Genomic DNA, 20,105 nt, shown 5'->3' with positions numbered 1-20,105 from the left:
AATTTTCTTATGTCCACAGATGAGGACTTGTGAACCGTACATTTTGATGTGCGGCTGCAAAAGTAAAGTCCGGTCTGCAAAATTTCACTTGCGGTCGTACCTCTGAGACCCAAAAATGCCAACTTTATGATGACAAATTACTGGCTGATGTGCGATCGCAACATGATTTATGCGGTCCGCACAATTTGACATGTAGTTGCACCTTGGAGTTAGAAAGTGTAGACTCTCTGATGACAGTAACTCAAGTGTTCTGCGGCCACGATGAGAATTCTACGGTCCGTACAATTTAACCTACGGCCACAGAATTACTTCTTCCCCAGGATTCCCTATATTCCACATCTGCGGACTGCACAAATTCAAGTGTGGCCGTAGAGTTAAAAAATGACGTACAGTTCAATTATTTCTATCTTGATTACTATTTTTGTGCTCAGAGGGAAAAATGTAATTGTGGCCCTATCCCTCTATTTATATGATTTGATTTTCTGAGGGAAATAAGTGAAAGTGCGGCCGCAAAATTTTATGTGTGGTCCGCACTCTGTTACCTGGTACTCTTGTCTCAACATCGCATCTACGGTCCACACAATTTTGTGTGCGGCCGTATATTTCATTTGTGGTCACATATTTCATGTGTGGCCGCACATCGACCTTTTCTCTGACAGGCTAAACTTTAGAGAGTTGATATTTTCAACCTCTCATTTGTGCGGTCCACAACCCAATTGTGCGGCCGCAGTATTCCTTTTCTATAGCACCGAAAAATTTGTGGTCCGCACAAATCACCTACGGTCCACACATCTTTCCACACTCAGCGCCTGGTTTAACATCGTAGCACGACGCAGAATACCATCAATTGAAATGAATGACCACCACGACGTGTGTATCTCCAACTTTTTCCAAGCAGTGCTTCACCCGGTGACCATTGACTCAGAATACTTTATTAGTTTTGTTCTTCAAGTCCAATGCTGCAAAAGGTGTCATACCCACAATTTCAAAAGGACCACTCCATTTAGACTTTAGCTTCCCAGGAAACATCCTCAACCCTGAGTTAAATAACAATACAAGATTGCCCACTTTAAACTCTTTGTTCCAAATGTATTTGTCTTGAAGATATTTTATTTTTTCTTTGTACAAGGATGAACTTGCATAAGCATGGTACCAGAAATCATCCAATTTATTCAAATGTGAAACCCTCATGTTAGCGGCTATATCCCAATCAAGATTCAACTTCTTTAGAGCCCACATGGATTTGTGCTCAAGTTCCACCGAAAGGTGATAAGCATTCCTGAACACCAACTGGTATGGTGACATACTAATAGGTGTTTTGTAAGCCGCCTGATAAGCCCATAATGCATCATCAAGCTTCTTGGACCAATTCGTCCGGTTAGCATTCATTATTTTGGACAAAATACTCTTTATCTCCCAGTTGGAGACTTCCACTTGACCGCTAGCTTGTGGATGATAGAGGGTTGTGACTTTATGAGTAACACCATACTTGCCAAGTAAATTGTCAAAAGCCTTGTTGCAAAAATATAACCCCCCCCCCCATAGCTTATAATAGCTCGCGGAGTACCAAGCCTTGTGAAAATATATTTCTTCAAGAACGCCACCACACTTCGCGCCTCATTGTTGGTTAGTGTGATAGCCTCAACCCATTTGGACACATAATCCACCACGACCAAGATGTAGGTGTTTCCACAAGAACTCACAAAAGAACCCATGAAGTCGATACCCCACACATCAAAAATATCAATCTCCAAAATGGTAGTGAGAAGCATTTCATTTTTCTTTGATATCCCACCAACCATTTGACATTCATCACATCTTTTCACTAAATCACTTGCATCCTTGTAAAGACTGGGCCAATAGAAACTACAACTAAGCACTTTGGTTGTTGTTCTCTCTCCACCATGATGACCACCATGTGGCGAAGAATGACAAACCCCAAACATTTCACCTTGTTCTTCTTCATGTACACATTTTCTAATCACCTCATCCGTACAAATCCGAAAGAGGTTTGGTTCATCCCAATAATAATCTTGATAATCCTGTTTGAGCTTCTTCTTTGGTTTGAAGAGAACTCATCCGGGATGATTCCACATACAATGATATTTTCTAGATCCACGAATTGTGGCACCTATTCCATTGAAATAACCAAGAGTTCCTCATCGGGGAAGGAGCAATTGATTTCAAGGCCATCATGCGGCCTCCCCTCCTCCTCCAAACGAGACAAGTGGTCCGCCACTTGGTTTTTAATCTCTTTTCTATCTCGGATGTCAATATCAAACTCTTGCAACAAAAGCACCAATCTCATCAACCGAGCTTTGGAATCTTTCTTTCTCATAAGATAACGAAGAATCGCATGATTCGTGTGGACAATAACATTTTCACCCATCAAGTACGGGCAGAACTTCTCAGTTGCAAACACAATGGCTAGGAGGGATTTATTTGTAACAGTGTAATTGACTTGGGTACTATTCATGGTCTTACTATCATAGTAGACCAGATGAAAAATCTTGTTTATGAATTGCCCCAAAATAGCCCCAACCACTACGTCACTTGCATCACACATGGGTTCAAAAGGGACACTCCAATTTGGAGCGGTGATGATGGGAGTAGTTATTAACTTTAACTTTAACAATTCAAAAGCTCCTATGCAATCATCATTGAAGTTAAACTTAGCATCCTTCTCGAGAAGTTTGCACAACGGGTTCACCACCTTAGAAAAATCTTTAAGAACTGTCGGTAGAACCATGCGTGGCCTAAGAAACTCCGCACAACTTTCACCAAAGTTGGAGGTGGAAGTTTAGAAATTACCTCAATCTTTTCCTTATCAACTTCAATTCCATTCTTTCAGATATTGGGGCCAAGGACGGTTCCCTCCTCGACCATGAAATGATATTTCTCCCAATTGAGCACCACATTTGTTTCTTCACATCTTGCCAACACTTTATTAAAATTGCAAGAAAATTCTAAACATCTCAAACCATCGAGAAATCATCCATGAAAACTTCAAGGTAGTCCTCCACCATGTTCATGAAAGTTGCCATCATATACCTTTGAAAAATCGTTGGTGCATTGCACAAACCAAATGGCATCCACTTGAAAGCAAAAGTACCCTATGGACATGTATAAAGGTTGTTTTCTCCTGATCTTCTAGAGCAATAAGAATTTGGTTGTAGCCCGAATACCCATCAAGAAAGCAATAGAAATCACGGCTGGCCAATCTATCGAGCATTTGGTCTAAGAAAGAAAATGAAAAGTGATCCTTCCTTGTGACTTTGTTGAGTTTGAGATAGTCCATACACACTCTCCAACCGGTCATCGTTCTTGTAGGAATCAAATCATTCTTGTCATTGGTGACTACCGGCATGCCCCCTTCTTTGGGACACTTTGAACCGGAGAAGTCCACGAACTATTAGAGATGTGATAGACAACACCGGCATCCAACCACTTGATAATCTCCTTTATGACAACTTCTTGCATATACTCCTTTTATGTTCAATATATGATTTGGAACCATCCTCCAACTTTATCTTATGCATGCAAAATGCGGGGTTTATTCCCCGAATATCTGCCAAGGTTCAGCCAATAGCCTCCTCCTCCTCCTCCTCCTCCCCCTCCCCCTCCCCCTCCTCCCCCTCCTCCTCCTCCTCCTTATCGTTCTCCTTCTCTTTCTCCTTCTCCTTCTTCTTCTCCTTCTTCTTCTTCTCCTTCTTCTTCTCCTTCTTCTTCTCCTTATCCTCCTTCTTCTCCTCCTTCTTCTTCTTCTTCTTCTTCTTCTTCTTCTTCTTCTTCTTCTTCTTCTTCTTCTTCTTCTTCTTTTTCTTCTTCTTCTATGTAGCACTGCCAAAGTAGAATCTACATGCACGCTAGTCAAACAAGAGGAAAGAATAATCGGTAAAGTAGAACAAGGACCAAGAAATTCATACCAAAGATGTGGAGGTAATGACTTCAACTCCAAAGTGGGAAGCTTTTCAATATAAGGCTTTGTAGGAGGAGTTCACTGCCAAAGTGGAATCTACCTGCACGTTAGTCAAACAAGAGCAAAGAATAACTGTTAAAGTAGAACAAGGACCAAGAAATTCATACCGAAGATGTGGAAGCAATGACTTCAACTCCAAAGTAGGAGGCTCTTCAATATAAGGCTTTGTAGGAGGAGTTTTCCTATTTTCAAGATCCAAGGATAATATTTTGGGGTGCATAGTTATATGACCCCATTCCTTGCAAAGAGTTCACACATTCCATGAAGCCATCCATCTCGTCATCATCAAAGTTGAGAAACACGGGCTCCAACATATCACCCACATTGATCATAGCACTTGTTTCATCAACAATAACATCGGTCACCAAGTACACAAAAGAGCACACCTCATTGCTATTCGGTTGTCGCATGGACTTACACATATGGAAAACCACCTTTTCATCACCAACCCAAAATGTAATTCTCTGGCTTCAACATCACAAAGAGCCTTCTCCATATCAAGGAAAGGTCTCCCAAGAATAATCTATACCTCGTAATCAATTTCATAATCTAGAATGACAAAATCAACCAGAAGAATGAATTTATCAACATGAACCAAGACATCTTCAATCACTCCCAAAGGTCTCTTCATAGTACGATCAGCTATTTGCAATCTCATAGAGATGCACCTTGATTGCCCAATTCCCAATGTCTTAAAAACCAAATAGGGCATCAAATTGACACTTGCCCCAAGATCACAAAGAGCTTTGGAAAACTTGACACTTCCAATTGTACGAGGAATCGTGAAAGCACCAAGATCCTCCAACTTAGGAGCCATTGAATGCACAATTTCACTCACTTGATGAGTGACTTTGATAGTTTCAAAATTCATTGACTACTTCTTCGTCACGAGATCCTTCATGAACTTTGCATAACTGGGCATTTGTTCCAAAACTTCAACTAATGACATATTGATTGAGAGACTCTTCATCATTTGAATGAACTTCTTGAATTGGTTCTCACCATTCTTCTTGGCAAGTCTTTGAGGGTATGGATGCGGAGGCTTAGGCAATGGTGCCTTAGCCTTTTGCACTATTGGTTTCGGTATGTCAATAATGTAATCCTTAGATGGGTTCACCTCCTCTTGAGTCTCTTCCACACTATCATCAATATCAATCTGAACCTCATCATTAGGCTGCACCATATTATTCGGGATCTTCTCTTCTTCCACCAATTGTTCATCATCAACAAGTTATCTTTGATTTGAGATGGTTGCATTCCCACCTCTTCCATTTCTTGTAGTAACGACCATGTCATACCCCGTGTTGTTTACACCCTTTGAGTTTATCATCGTGTCACTTGGTAGTGCCCCCTTAGTATGAGATTTAAGAGCTTGAGATATTTTCCCCATTTGAACTTCTAAGTTGCGGATTGATGTGTTGTGTGAGGCAAGTTGGGCATCCTAATCGACATTCTTTTTTATCATTTGCTTGAACATGTTCTCAATATGCATCATCTCATTGTTTAAAGAGGTTGGACCATGGGAAAGATATGGAGGCAGGTTGCTCAGTTATTGATACATCAGGGCCTTTGAAAACCCGACCCCCGATTGCCTTGATTGTTGTTCTATCTGCCTTGATTGTTACCCCTTCCAATTTCCTTGATTATTTCTCACTCCAATTTTCTTGGTTGTTGTTGTTATGCCAACTTCATTGATTGTTGCCACTCCAATTTCCTTGGTTATTGCCACCACTCCAATTTCCTTGATTATTAGAATTCCAATTCCCTTGATTGTTTTGAGGTCGTTGTTGTTGTTGGTTTTGGCCTTGGAAGTTATTTCTTTGCCCTTGAAATTTTTTCACATATTGCACCTCCTATTCTTGTTCATTATAAGAATCATCTTGATCAAAACCACTATCCTCTTGCATATAATTCTCCACTCGATTTTGCATTTGAGGACCCTTGGTCCTTCTATTGTTTACCATCATGTTTACCCCTTCCATGTCATTGACTTGCTTAGGATTTTGCACTTGATGAAATTGAGACTTTGCTAGTTGATTCATGGTAGTAGTTAATTCGGAATGGCTTGCACATGGTCATGCAACTCTTTATTAAGGTAGATCATGTTTGGATCACCTTATGGAATGCCGATGATGTTTCCGCCATTTCGTCCAAAATCTCACAAACCTCTGCATAAGGCGTAGTAATAAAGTTTCCACCGGCAAGTTGATTCACTACACATTGGTTGGTTATGTTAATCCCACGATAGAAGGTTTTTTGAATCATCTTTTCCCTTATATCGCTGTTGTAACATTCCTTGACCATTGTTCAACATCGCTCCCATATCTCGTGTAGTGGTGCATTGGGATCTTGATTGAATGCCAAAATCGCATCTCGAAGTGTAGCCATATACCTGAGAGAGAAGAACTTGGCAATAAATCTTTCCGCCAACACATCCCAAGTACGAATGGAATGGTTCGGTATTCGTTCCAACCAATATAAAGCTTTCCCCGATAAAGAGAAGGGAAAAAGCCTTAACCTCGATGCATCCTCGGAGACATTTATTTTTACTACCCAACAATATCTACAAACCCCTTCAAATGTTTATACGCATTTTGACTTGGAGAACCAGTGAAGAAACCTCGTTGCTCTAGCAAAGTGAGTATCACATTGGTGATTTGAAATATGCCCGTTCTAATACGGGGAGGGACTATTGCACTAGCATACCCTTCATTGGGTTGTGTGGATCCGCTCATGGTGGAGGTGGGGGCGGAGCAAGAACATTGTCATGAGGAGCCCGGCCTCTTCTATTGGCTTGAGGTTCGGGTGGAACCTCATCAACTTGCTCATCCTCAACGTCCACATCCCCCAAAGGCATATTTCCGAGTTCATTGTTTTCCGCCACGACTGTACCTAACATTGTTTCCAAAAGTTAGTAACTCGGAAGGAAAATAAGATATTCCAAAAATAAACCCAAATATGTAGATAACATTGTTTTAACTCCCCGGCAACGACGCCAAAAATTTATGATGACCAAAACATACCTCAATAAGAGATATGATACGGACGTATGCCATAATAATTACCCAATTTTAAGTCAGGGTCGAATCCACTGAGAGTTATGGGGTTGTTAGGGGCATATATATGAAGCAAGCAAATGGACTATATAAGATTGCATTTCCACAACATAGTTTTGTTTTCTACTTCTACAGTTACTCTAATGAATGCAGGCTAAAGAAAATATATTAGAGATAAATATTTTTGAGGTTTTTCCAAATAGTTTAAAGGCCTAGGGGTGTGACCATAACCTAGGTAGTTTCCTAATGGGATAAAGACGTTAATATTTGTTTTGTTGATTGAGGTGTATTATAGCTCTCAACTCTACGGTATTCACTCAATACCTCTCGGTCAGAGAGTGATTTTGCCCAATTTGGCTTTCTCAAGTCCAAATGGGTATCACTTAGAACATTTGATATGAGCTCAAATCGGCTCCTTACTATCTCTAGTTTGGACACTTTAATCAGGTTAATCAATCTCTCAATTAATCCAATTACTTGTTATCTAAGTTATCCTAGATTAGGTCCCTCTTTCTCAAGTTGAAACTAAGTCAAATAGGCATGAATCAATGTTTGCAACAATTAATTCTAAAATTGAAGCATAAACTAAGCTAAATAATCAACACCCAATCATAAAAAATATTAATTTAATCACCCATAAGGTTTACACACTAGGGTTAGGTCACAACCCTAGTAAATGTCTATCTACTCGTATTGGAAATTATAGAAAATAGAGAAGAAAAACTAATTAAACTCATAATGGAAGATTAAAATGATGAAATCTAGTGTTAAAATACTTAAATAAGCTAAAACTTTCTAAATAGTAAAAAGAAACGACTACAACAACTTTAGATGTTCAAACTTGACCTAATTTTGTGAAACTCGCCAATTTAAACAAAGCCAAAAATCGCGGACAAAAATGCCTCTCAGGAGGTTCTGCGGCCGCACAATTCTATGTGAGGTCCGCAGAGTTCTTCAGCTGGCAGTAATGTAAGTTCTGCGGCTGCACATTTCTGGCCTGCGGCCGCGAGGCAATCTTCTATAGCCGCACAATTCTTGTGCGGTCCGCACTTCACAAGGGCTTCAGGACTTGGTATTTTTGCATATTCTCTGAACTTTGAATCTCTCAGTTAAAGCCCAAGTCTGCGGCCGCACATTGCTAAAAGTCCTACTTGGGTTTCATTCTTGGTTTGCGGCCGCAGATGGAATTCTATGGTCCGCAGTTTCTTCTGCGGCCGCAGAATTCCTTCTGCAGACTACACATCTATGCTTCTGCGCCCTTTATTTTTCTTGTGCTTCGGAAGGCTCCTTTTTTAGTCAGAGTTTATCATGGGAGACCAAACTTCCAGTATTCCTACAATTTGCACGATTTCATTAGTTTTGAGAACATAATTCGATAATTTCGGACTAAGACAAGAGCAAAAAGGTGCTAATAAGCAGTCAAAATTCCTACTTATCACTGGGCGGGTGGTGAAGTAACTGGTGTGGAAGTCGCAGCCTAACTTCTCTGCTGCACTGGATCTCTCGGGTGACGGAGATACTAGAATAACTGCTAGAATGACTTGGCACAGATGAACCCTGAACCGATGGAGCATGGGATGAGCTCTGAGCTGGGAGAGCACTGAGAGATGACTGACCAGGACGGGCACTGTATGAACCATGACTAGATGATGCACCACGATGAACTGGGTGAGCCATCTGAGCGGGCCTATAAGGACGTCCCCTATTGTGGTAGGACTGCCCACAAAAGTAACACCACTGAAACCACCCAAACCATGAGGCCTCTTGGCCTCCCTCTCCTCACGCTCCTGACTACGAACCATCTTTAACTACCGAGCAATTTCAATCACCTCGTTGAACATACCACCTGATACACTCTCCCGAGTCATAACATAACATAACTGATAGTGGAGGCCATTAATGAACCTCCTAAACCTCTCCCTCTCAGTGGGAACCAACCAAACTGCGCGACGAGCCAACTTTGAAAATCTCATCTCATACTGGTCACAAAAATACCATCCTAATGTGGTTACTCGAACTGTCTGTGCAGCACCTCCCTGCGGGTCTTTGGCACAAACTTCTCCAATAAGAGAATGGAGAACTCATGCCATGTAAATGGTGCTGCACGGACTGGCCTACGCCTCTCATAGGCCTCTCATCATCTGAAGGCAGCCCCAAATAACTGAAAAGTAATTAATGAGACCCCATTGGTCTCCAGAATACCCGTTGTGCGAAGAATCCGCTAGTACCTATCCAAGAAGTTCTGGACATCCTCTGACTCAACCCCATTGGATGATGGAGGCCTGAGCCTCCCAAATCTCTCTAGCCTCTTCTGGTCCTCATCAGTCATAATGGGACCATGTTGGCCCTGAGCAACCGCGATCGGCTGGATTGGTAATACCCCTGATGTCTGAAGTCCCTACATCACCTCCTCTATAGTACGGGCGTCGGGAGTCTGAGTACCTCTCCCGGCCTGAGAAGTGGTTGGCGCAGTCTGAATATAAATCGCATGAGCAAGGCTAGTGCACACAGTCAATATCTGAGCCAAAGACTCCTGAAGGCCTAGAATCACAATGGGCACAACTGGTGCCTAAGCTGGCTCCACTGGCTCGGCCATATCAGGAACCTGCTCCTGAGCTAGAGCAACTGGTGGATCTGTGGGTGCTTCTCTAGTTGGTGTATGAGCTGCACCTCGGCCCCTACTGAGCCCCCTACCGTGGCCCCGACCTCTCGAGGCCCTAGCTTGTGGTACTGGTGGCTGTCCATCCTGTTCGGTAGTACATGTCCTCACTATCTGTGAGAGAATAGAATAACATAAGTTCAGTTCCCGAAATTAACAAAATTCGCATGACAAGAATACAAGAATGTGAAGTTTTACTAAGGGTTCGCCAGCCTCTCGAAGATAAGTACAAACGTCTCCTTACCGATCCGCAAGACTCTACTAAACCTGCTCATGACACGTAAGACCTATGTAACTTAGGCTTTGATAGTAATTTGTCACGATCCTAAACTCAACTAGTCGTGATGGCACCTATCATTATACTAGGTAAGCCGACAACTTAGACATTACCAACACTTTCAAATTAAAAATAAACTAAAACAGATTTAAATAAGTAAAACTCTCATAAAACTAGATATAGCTAAGGGATATGGGAGGAGAGTCAAGGTCCGTGGGCATCAGGAAACTACCTCGAAAATCTCTGAATGACTGGAAATCTCTGAGAATCAGCAACCACCGTGTCTGGAAAAACATGGATCTGCACACGAAGTGTAGGGTGTAGCGTGAGTACAACCAACTCAGTAAGTAATGGGCTGAAAGTAGTCACGCGCTTTACATGTATAGTTCAATTATAGAATTACAGTACAGAAACGCATGCATGCTTTCAATTTTAATAGTTAAAGCCCAAATACGTAAATCATGTCAAGTTCAATTGAAAATAGATATGGTACATCTTGGTATCTACATGTCAGTTATATATGCCAACTGAAATACAAAACAGTAATGAAATCATATGCGTACCCTCAGAGTATCAATCACTCAGTCCTCCCATTCACTCCATCCTCACTGTCACTCATTCCTTATATCCCTCCATCCTCACAAACACTCAGTCATTCAATAGCTTAGCACTCACTCTCGACACTTGCACTCGCACTCTCACTCAGTAGGTACCTACGCTCACTGTGGATGTGCAGACTCCGGAGGGTAATTCCAGCCAACCGCTATAATAAGCCAATCATGGCATGAATCAATTAAACATGTTGCTGCGTACAATCCGATCCCATAAATATCCTCATAATCAAGCCCTCGGCCTCACTCATTCATCAATCTCTCTAGTCTCTCGGGCTCACAAGAATTAGGATAATCAGCACAAACAATGATGATATCATGTATCAATAAAGGATAACAGAAACTGAGCTATGATATGCAAATAATAGCTGTGAGTGAGTATAAAATTTCAAATCAAGCAAATAATTCAACATGTAACACGACCTTTGTGGGTCCCAACAGTACCAACATATGGCCTAAGCATGATTTCTACCACGACCTACAGCTTAATTTCTCTAACACATGGAGAATATACATATAACGACAAGATTATTCAACTATACAGTTTTACGAAATCAACCAAATCACAATTCCTATGGTACACGGCCACACACTCGTCACCTAGCATGTGCGTCACCTCAACACCAATCATATGACACAGAATCCGGGGTTTCATAACCTTAGAAACAAATTTAGAAGTATTACTTACCTCAAACCGTGCAAATCTCTACTCCATTAAGCCCTTGCCTCGCGAATCGGCATCCAAATGTCTCGAATCTAGCAACAAACAATTCAATACAATCGACACAAGCTAAAGCAATCAATTCCATAAGAAAATACTAAGTTCTTAATCAAAAGTCAAAAGGTCAACTCAAAAGTCACCCCCCCCCGGGCCCACATCTCGAAATCCGATAAAGTCACAAAATTTGGAAGCATATTCAACCACAAGTCCAACCATACTAAATTTATAAAATTCCGACACCAAATTGTCACTCAAATACCCCAAATTAACTCTCCAAATCCGTAACCTCAAACTCCAAAAATTCCACCTCAAAAACACACAAACTAGGTAGAAAATTCAATAGGGAAATAAGATTATTAAATAACAATGACCACAAGTGACTTAAATCAAGAAACCCTTTGAAATACCTCTCACAAATCGCGTTAGTCCGAGTTTGAAAAGTACAAAATGAGAAAAATTACGAAACCCTTCGGATTTAACACTTGAAGTGCTTTCGCACCTACGACCCACTTAGCCATATCTGCGGTTTCGCAGGTGCGGGCATTTCCCCGATTTTTCGGTTATACCTGAGGTCTCTACCTTCTCTTCTGCAATCCCACACGTGCAGGTGCGAGTCAGCATCTACGAAACTTCCTCTGCATCTGCGCTCCACAACTTCCTCACTAATCCCTTTTCTGCGCCCATACTCCGCATCTGCGACCATGTAGGTGCGAAAATACTCTCGCACATGCCACCACTGCACACCCCTCTCCAGGATGCATCTGCACTCCCCTGCTCGCTTCTGCGAGCTCGCCCGTGTGATCAAAACTACGCAGGTGTGATTGCACCAGACCTAGTAAACTATAACAGTCTTTCAAATTCCAAACTTGATACGTGAACCATCCGAACTCTTCCCGAGGCCCCCAAGACCTCAACCAAATATACCAACAAGTCCTAAAACATGATACGAACTTAGTCGATCCCTCAAATCACATCAAACAACATCAAAAACATGAATCACACCTCAATTCAAGCCTAATGAAAACTAAAAAATTCCAACTTCTACAATCAAAGCCGAAACCTATCAAATCACGTCTGATTTACCTCAAATTTCGCACATAAGTCATAAATCACACAACGGACCTACTCCAACTCTTGGAACCCCAATCCGAGCCTGATAACCACAAATTCAACTCTCTGTCAAACTTGTAATTTTCCAACTTTCGCCATTTCAAGCTTAAATCAACTACGGACCTCCAAATCACTATTCGGACACACTCCTAAGTCCAAAATTACCCAACAGAGCTATCGAGACCATCAAAACTCCATTTCGGAGTCGTTTACATATAATTCAATATCCGATCAACCTTTTCAACTTAAGCTTCCAACCTTGAGACTAAGTATCTCATCTCATTCTGAAACATCCCCAGAATGGAATCGACCACCCCGTAAAGTCACATAACAATAATTAAACATAAAATCAGCAATAAATGAGGGAACATGGCTATAACACTCAAAACGACTGCCTCGGTCTGACTAGTTTGACCTAGTTCCCGACCCATTTGGTCACACTTTTAAAAAAAAATTAAAGTAAAGTTCTGACCATTTCAATCGCAAAAGTATAAAAAATAAAATAAAATTTTGCGACTGATTTGGTCGCAAAATGTGCCATTTATGAGATCTCACTAGTTTGACCAAATTTGCGACTAATTCGGTCGAACTTTCAAAGTTTTAAAAAAAATTGAAATAACGCTCCGACCGTTTCGGTCGAAAATCGTTTTTATGGTCCCGCCCAACAGTCTTTTTTCCTTTCTATTGTCTCTTTATTTTCTTCACTTTTTCCTTCCTATGCACCGTAGTTGTCTTCCCCACCTTATCGGCGCCGCTTCTCTCTTCCTCACCGGCTCCGGAGAGACAGTCTCTCCCCCTTCGGTCGGTCCACCTCTCTCTCTCTCTATCTATCTATCTATCTATTTCTCCTTTTCCCACTTAACTCCCTAACATGTTTTTTTTTTCTAGTTTGGCAACACCACTCCAGCATGCTCGATGAAACCACTCTGGTGGGTCCACTAGGACATCAAGGTTAGTTTTTCTATTTTTTCAATTTTTATGTAAATTAACGTTTTTGGTTAATTTTCTTATTAGGGTTTAATTCTTGAAATTTTGAATTGATTCTGAAATATTTACTTAGTTTGTTACTAGTTTTGATGAATAAAAGTTATTCATTATATTTTTATTATCATTATTTTTGAATAAATATTTGAACTTTATTATTTATATTTGCAACGTTTATGAAGCAAGAGGTATAATGATCTGGAGAAGCCGTAGTTTTAGAGAGTTTCTAATTATGTACAACGAGCTTTGATGAATAAAAAGTAGAACTTTAGTGTTTATATTAATAGTTGGCTTTGGTTTATGAAGAAAGAATATTTAGAGAACCTCTAGTTTCTTGAGAGTTTAAGATTGCTTTAAAAGACAAATTAGCTATAAGCAAAGTAGAATTTGAATGATTTTGATCTAAAAAAAAAGAGTAACGATTAATGAGGATACATATAATTGACTCCAATTTTGTTTGAAACTGAGACATTGTCAGTTGAATTGATTGGATATTAGTTTATTTATGAATTGAAAACTTAAATCGGATAAACCAATGCCATTTTAAGGGGATATAGGAGTTCAAATGGGTAAATAACTCTCACAATGGAGCAATTTGTGAACAAAAAGAGTTATGTATACTACGGTGAACAAATTAACTAGTAATTTGATACTACTAGAATTTTTGGTTATACTCGTATTATTATAGTGGTTGTTAGACTCCCCTATGTAGGTCTTTCTTTTGTTGCATTTTGTTGTAGTAGATTGAATTGTCTGAAATCTATCTTGACTAGCATAAAGAGTAAATTTTGCCAATCATGACAGGTTTGTAGCAAGTTGTCTGAGAAGTTAGAGAAGCATGGATTGCTTAAACCTCAACCGACAATAAGAAGCTTGAAAAATACCACTGAGAATATATGATGGAATGTTTAAGGAATCTGATAGTGATAAGGAGACTAAGTCTAAATAAGAGTAGTTATTTGAGTTGTATGTTATGACGTGCTTGTAATATGTAGACTTGTCTTGGAATATTTATGTTTTATACTTGAATAATCATGTTATGTTTTAGACTTGAATGTAGATGTTATATTTTAGACATGATTATGTTTTAGTTAGTATGTTTAGTGTAATGATCTGACCGGTCGTTTTACTTTTTAGATCCATGTTTTTCTAAATAAGACTCCACATATGTGCTTTTACTCTTTTATGACTTACGGGAATGGTTAGTTTCACTTTGGAAGGGTTTAGGTTGAAATCAGAACACTTAGTTACTTAATAGTGGCATAAAATGGTTAAGTTTGACTTGAATTAACATTTTGAGTAAACAACCTTGAAACTGGGATTTGACGGTTCCAACAGGTTCGAATGATAATTTTAGACTTGGACGTATGTTCGTATCGGGTTTCGGATGACCGGGAGCATTTCGGCGCACAAAGTTGAAAGTTGGCACATTGAAGTTTTCAAGTTCTTTAAATTTGGTTTGAAGTAGGTTTTGATGTTATCTAGGTCTGATTGGAATTTCGAGCCTAGGAATAGTTCTATATGGTAATTTAAGACTTGCACACAAAATTCGGTGTCGTTCTGGGTAGTTTAAGTATGATTAAGCAAATTTGGAGTAAGTTGGAAGAACTTGAAGTGCATAAGTTGATTTGATTTGGTTTGGGGGTGTAATCCTTAGTTTTTATGTTGTTTTACGTGTTCCAAGGGTTCGAGCGAGTCCGTTTTATGATTTCGAACTTGTTGATATGTTTAAACGGGTCCCCGGGGACCTCAGGTGCTATTCGGACGATGTGCGGAACATGTTTGGACTTGGAAGAATTGCTAAAGCAGCAGGGATTTTGGTGTGTTTGCACCTGCGATGAATTGGCTGCAGGTGCGGCAACGCAGAAGCAGCTGGCTAGCCGCAGGTGCGAGGCTGAGTCCACGGGTGAGGACGTGGGGGCGCAGGTACGTGACCGCAGAAGTGGTCAGTGGCCCGTAGAAGCGGCCTGGAGCTAAAAGGGCAGTGGCGTAGGTGTGAGGGCTCGACCGCATATGCGAGCCCGCAGATGCGAAGAAGGAATCGCAGAAGCGGTCAGAGGCCAGCCGGGGAGCCGCATCTGCGATGCAACCTCCACATATGCAGAGCCGCATAAGCGAAAACCACTTGGGGGGGGGGTGAGATGTATTTATATCGGAACTTAGGCTATTTTGGTTAATTTCTTTCACTTCTTGGACAATTTTAGAGCTCTTTGAAGAGGGATTTTCACCTAGCTATTGAAGGTAAGTAATTCCTACCAAATGTAAGTTTAATACATAGATTGTAGGTAGATTTTAACATGTAAAATTATGAAAATTATGGGTTTATTTGAAAAACCTAGGTTTTGATAAAATGAGATTTAACCACGAAAATGATTATGGAATTGGGTAAAAAATTTATATTTGATTACGTGAGGGTATGCGTAACATTTATCTTAGAAAATTTCCGGAATCCGAACATGTATGCCCGGGAGGAAATTGTAGGAATCTTCCAATTTGGGTTGGGTAATCACTCTAATAGCTAAATTATGAACTTGTGAGTGTATATTGATTGATTTATATAATATTTGACTAGCTTCGGATTGTTCGACACCAAGTTGAGGCCTTAGAGTCAATTTGTGTGCCGGAAAGTGAGCTTCAGGATGAGGTAAGTCTCTTGCCTAACCTTGTAAGAGGAAATTTACCCCATAGGTATTTTAATTACTATTTTTCTCTAATTGTGGGGGCTAGGTACGCACGAGGTGACGAGAGTCCGTACATAGCTACTAATCATGCTTAAGTCCGGGTAATTTTAGGACCCCAAATCATGAAATATTTGTATTATGTGCACTCTACTTGTTAATATAAGTGCCTAAATTATATTGAAACTTGATAAAGGGTTCATAAAGACCAAATTTCTCTTACTTTGAGTTTTGGCGGGTTACTTGACCGTTAATAGAAATTGTGTTCCCTTGTGTATTAGTTGTGTGGTAGCTTTTAAATCAGATATTCATAGAGTATTCTCTCTTCTTGTGGAGCGGCCCGAACATGGCAGTATAATAGATGCATCTATGGTTCATGTCATTCGACCCTCGGCAGTGTATACATTATTCTTGATCGGGTCATACGACCTCGGCATAAATCATGCGTGAATATGCTTGGAGCCCAATTTCACTTGATATTATATTGATGACTTAAAATGTTATAATTTAAATTATTGTCCCGAAATTTATTGGAGTTAGTATGTGTTAGTTGGAGATCATTAAATAGACTATCAGTTAAAGAATTATTTATTCACTGCTTGTTATTGTGTTATTATTATTATTCACACATTCCATGTCTACTTAGAATTTCTATATATATTTTTTGTTGGCCCATAGTAAGTGTCGATGTCGACCCCCGTCACTACTTCTTTGAGGTTAGACTGGATACTTACTGGGTACATATTATTTATGTACTCACATTACACTTCTGCACTAATCGTGCAGGATCTGAGGCAAGTGAATCTGGCAGTCATTCAGGCGCGCACCCGTGTTACCCCCGAGGCATAGTGGTGAGATGCTTTCTGAGTCCGATCTACAACACCCACAATCTCTTTTTTATATTTACTTTCTATCTATCTTATTTCAAACAGTAGCATAGGTGTTTTGTATATTCTACTAGTTGCTCATACACTTCTGACACGGGCCTTGATAACATGCTAGTAGACACTTTATGATTTTGGATATATATTTCACCGTATCTTGCTCTTTCATTAGCTTACTACTTTACTTTACTATAATTTTCCATTTCTCACCTATTTAATAAATAAGAATCAACTATTTTGAAATTATTAAAAATGAATAAATACATGACTAGTTTACCGCCGACTTACCTAGTGACGACGTTGGGCATCACGACCTATAGGAAAAATTGGGTCGTAACATTTAGAATATGAATGTGAATGTTTGATTGGTTGGTTCTTTTATTTGGGAGGTATTGTAGTTGAAAAAATAGCAGAATTCTGCCAGATTTGCGACCGATTCGGTCAGAAAATTATGAATTTATTTAATTATTTTATTCTCATATTTTGTAACAGTTTTGGTCGGAAAATTTAAATATTTATTTATTGTATAATTTATATTTACGACCGATTCGGGAAAATTACCTACCAAATCAGTCGCAAATTCCTAAAAATTCAACGCGTTCCAAATTATTCATTTTGCAACCAATTCAGTTGGAAATTTTTGACCGTTGCGGTTGCAAATTGTTTGTGACCATGTGTTTTCCGACCAATTATTTTTAGTCGAAAATTTATTGGAAAAGCTTGATTTGCGACCGTTTTGACATGCGGAATTCAGCCATTTTCTAGTACTGCCAGTTTGAGATTACATTACTCTTCTTGCTATTTTTAGTTCCCTATATATTTTTATAGTTTTAATTAACGGAAAATGGCCAAATATACCCCAGTAATATGAGAATATGTTTAAATATATCCCCTCGTTATACTTTGAGTCTAAATATACTGTTGTCGTGACACTATTGGTTCAAATATATCTCTCTTTCGTTAAGTTTGTTAAATGTGAACATCCAATCATATGTGACACTGACATTTGATGAAATGGATGTTATGTCGCATGCCACCTCAGCGCCCCTTACCCATTTTATCTCTTCCCTCTATTTATTTTTTACCACTAAAATTGCTCACCATAACCGTCACTATGAACAATATTGAATTTCATTATAATGGTGATATTAGAAGCGTATGATAAGATAGGTGGCAGGACAAGAAAGGAGGAATTCGGCAGAGTATGGGTGTTACTCGGCGCCGGTGGTAAACAGTCTAAACCTGTCTGGGAACTTTCCCTTCACTCTCTCTGAACTTGCTTCTCTGATTACAGTAATGCCCGTTACAATATCTATGATCAGAGGGTCGCAACACCTATAAACAAAATATATATGAACTGTAAAATGTTCAATTTTGAATCTTTTTATTGTGTAGTGGTGTAGTTAATGATTGTGTCTTTGTTTATGTTATGTTCTTGGGGGGCGACAGTTTTTTTATTTTTATTTTTTTTAACTTTTTATTGTGCAATTATTATTTCCGAGTGGAGTAGTGGAGGAGTCGTACAAGAAAGTAGTGTACTCGGCGATTCAGAAACTCAGAAGTATAAGAAGGAAACAACGACCATAAATCCTCTTCTGTAACGCTGTCTTATGATTTACTACTTAAGTGACACTCTATTTTTGGTACTCTTTTTTTTTCTGACAGAAGTTTCACAAAAATATTCTATTATTATTCTGGATTTTGTTGCAGTACTCCAAAAACACCAATAGAGCTGGCGATTGACTTCCTTCTCCGTGACTTTGAAATGGTTGGTTAATTTTCAATTTACAAAGCAGCTAGCAGTGCAATTATATTGAACTAACTGCGAGCGATTAGTGGAGAAACAAACATATATAAAAGACTAAACTTTGAAATTTAATATTGTTCATGGTGACGGAAACGGTGGCAATGACAGTGGAGAAAAAGAAAATTTTAGTGGTGGAAACAAATGTAGAAGAGAAGGGTAAAATGGGTTTGGGGCGCTGAGATGGGATGCGACGTGGCATCCACCTCATCACATGTCTGTGACACATAAGATTAAATGTCCATCATGGACAAACTTACGGAAGATGGGTATATTTAAACTAATACTATAACGATAGGGATATATTTGGAGGTCCGTAGTTGAATTAGGCTTGAAATGGCGGAAGTTGGATTTTGGAAAGTTTGACCGAGAGTGAACTTTTTGATATCAGGGTCGGATTCCAATTTCGAAAGTTAGAGTAAGTCTGTAATGTCAGTTATGACTTGTGTGCAAAATTTGAGGTCAATCGGACATGATTCGACATGTTTCGGCATCGTTTGTAGAAGTTAAATTTTCTTAGTTCATTAAGCTTGAATTGAAGTGCGATTCGTATTTTTGATGTTGTTTGATGTGATTTGAGGACTCGACTAAGTTCGTACGATATTTTAGGATTTATTGGTGTAATTGGTTGATGTCTGAGGGGCCTCAGGTGGATTCCGGGCGGTTAACGAATTTGGATTTGAACTTAGAGAGTTGTTGAAGTTGGAAAACTGCTGGTGTGATCGCACCTATGGAAGTCTCATCGCAGGTGCGAGCTCGCAGAAGCGAGAGGGCGAGCGCAGAAGCGAGATTGAAGAGGTGGCCAGGGGTTGCAGGTGCAAGGGTGATGCCGCATCTGCGAGCCTATAGATGTGCGCGTGGTTCCGCAGAAGCGGAGAATGAGCTGGAAGGGAAGTCCACAGAAGCGGACAATGTCCGCAGAAGCGCTTGCGCAGAAACACTAAGAGCTCCGCAGGTGTGAGCCTTCTGGGCTTAAGTTGGAACCGCACCTACGATGGTATTTTTCGTAGGTGCGGAGTCAGATGCGGCTAAGTACTCGCAGAAGCGGAAAGTACTGGGTAGAAGGTTTAAAAATCGAGCGTTTGTCATTTTCTTTGTATTTTGAGATAGAGAGCTCGGATTGAGGCGAGAGTTTGGGGGATTTTCAAAGAAAATATTTGGGTAAGGATTCTTGACTCATGTTTTTATTACATTCCACTAATCTATCTTTATTTTCGTCATTTAATTGGGGATTTGGGTTGTAAAATTGTGGGGTGGGTGGGGGCAAAGATGTGAGGTTTTAGACCAAATTTTAAGGTTTTGATCGAGATTTCGGTATAGAATATGAGTAATTTTGGTATGG

At 39.9% G+C, this 20,105-nt stretch overlaps 1 protein-coding gene across 1 annotated transcript; it reads right to left on the bottom strand.

Moving 5' to 3' along the window:
* Positions 1 to 921: 921 nt before the first annotated feature.
* On the bottom strand, positions 922 to 1,946 carry LOC138905136 (uncharacterized). The gene is made up of 2 exons (XM_070193642.1): positions 1,704 to 1,946; positions 922 to 1,329 (listed from the first exon to the last, which is right to left on the bottom strand). The coding sequence occupies exons 1-2, from the start codon at positions 1,944 to 1,946 to the stop codon at positions 922 to 924; spliced, it is 651 nt and encodes a 216-aa protein (XP_070049743.1).
* Between the last annotated feature and the right edge of the window lie 18,159 nt (positions 1,947 to 20,105).

This window comes from Nicotiana tomentosiformis, chromosome 2 (assembly GCF_000390325.3).
Source record: "Nicotiana tomentosiformis chromosome 2, ASM39032v3, whole genome shotgun sequence".
In the NCBI taxonomy this organism is placed as follows: Eukaryota; Viridiplantae; Streptophyta; class Magnoliopsida; order Solanales; family Solanaceae; genus Nicotiana; species Nicotiana tomentosiformis.
This window is presented reverse-complemented; position numbering and strand designations above follow the sequence as displayed.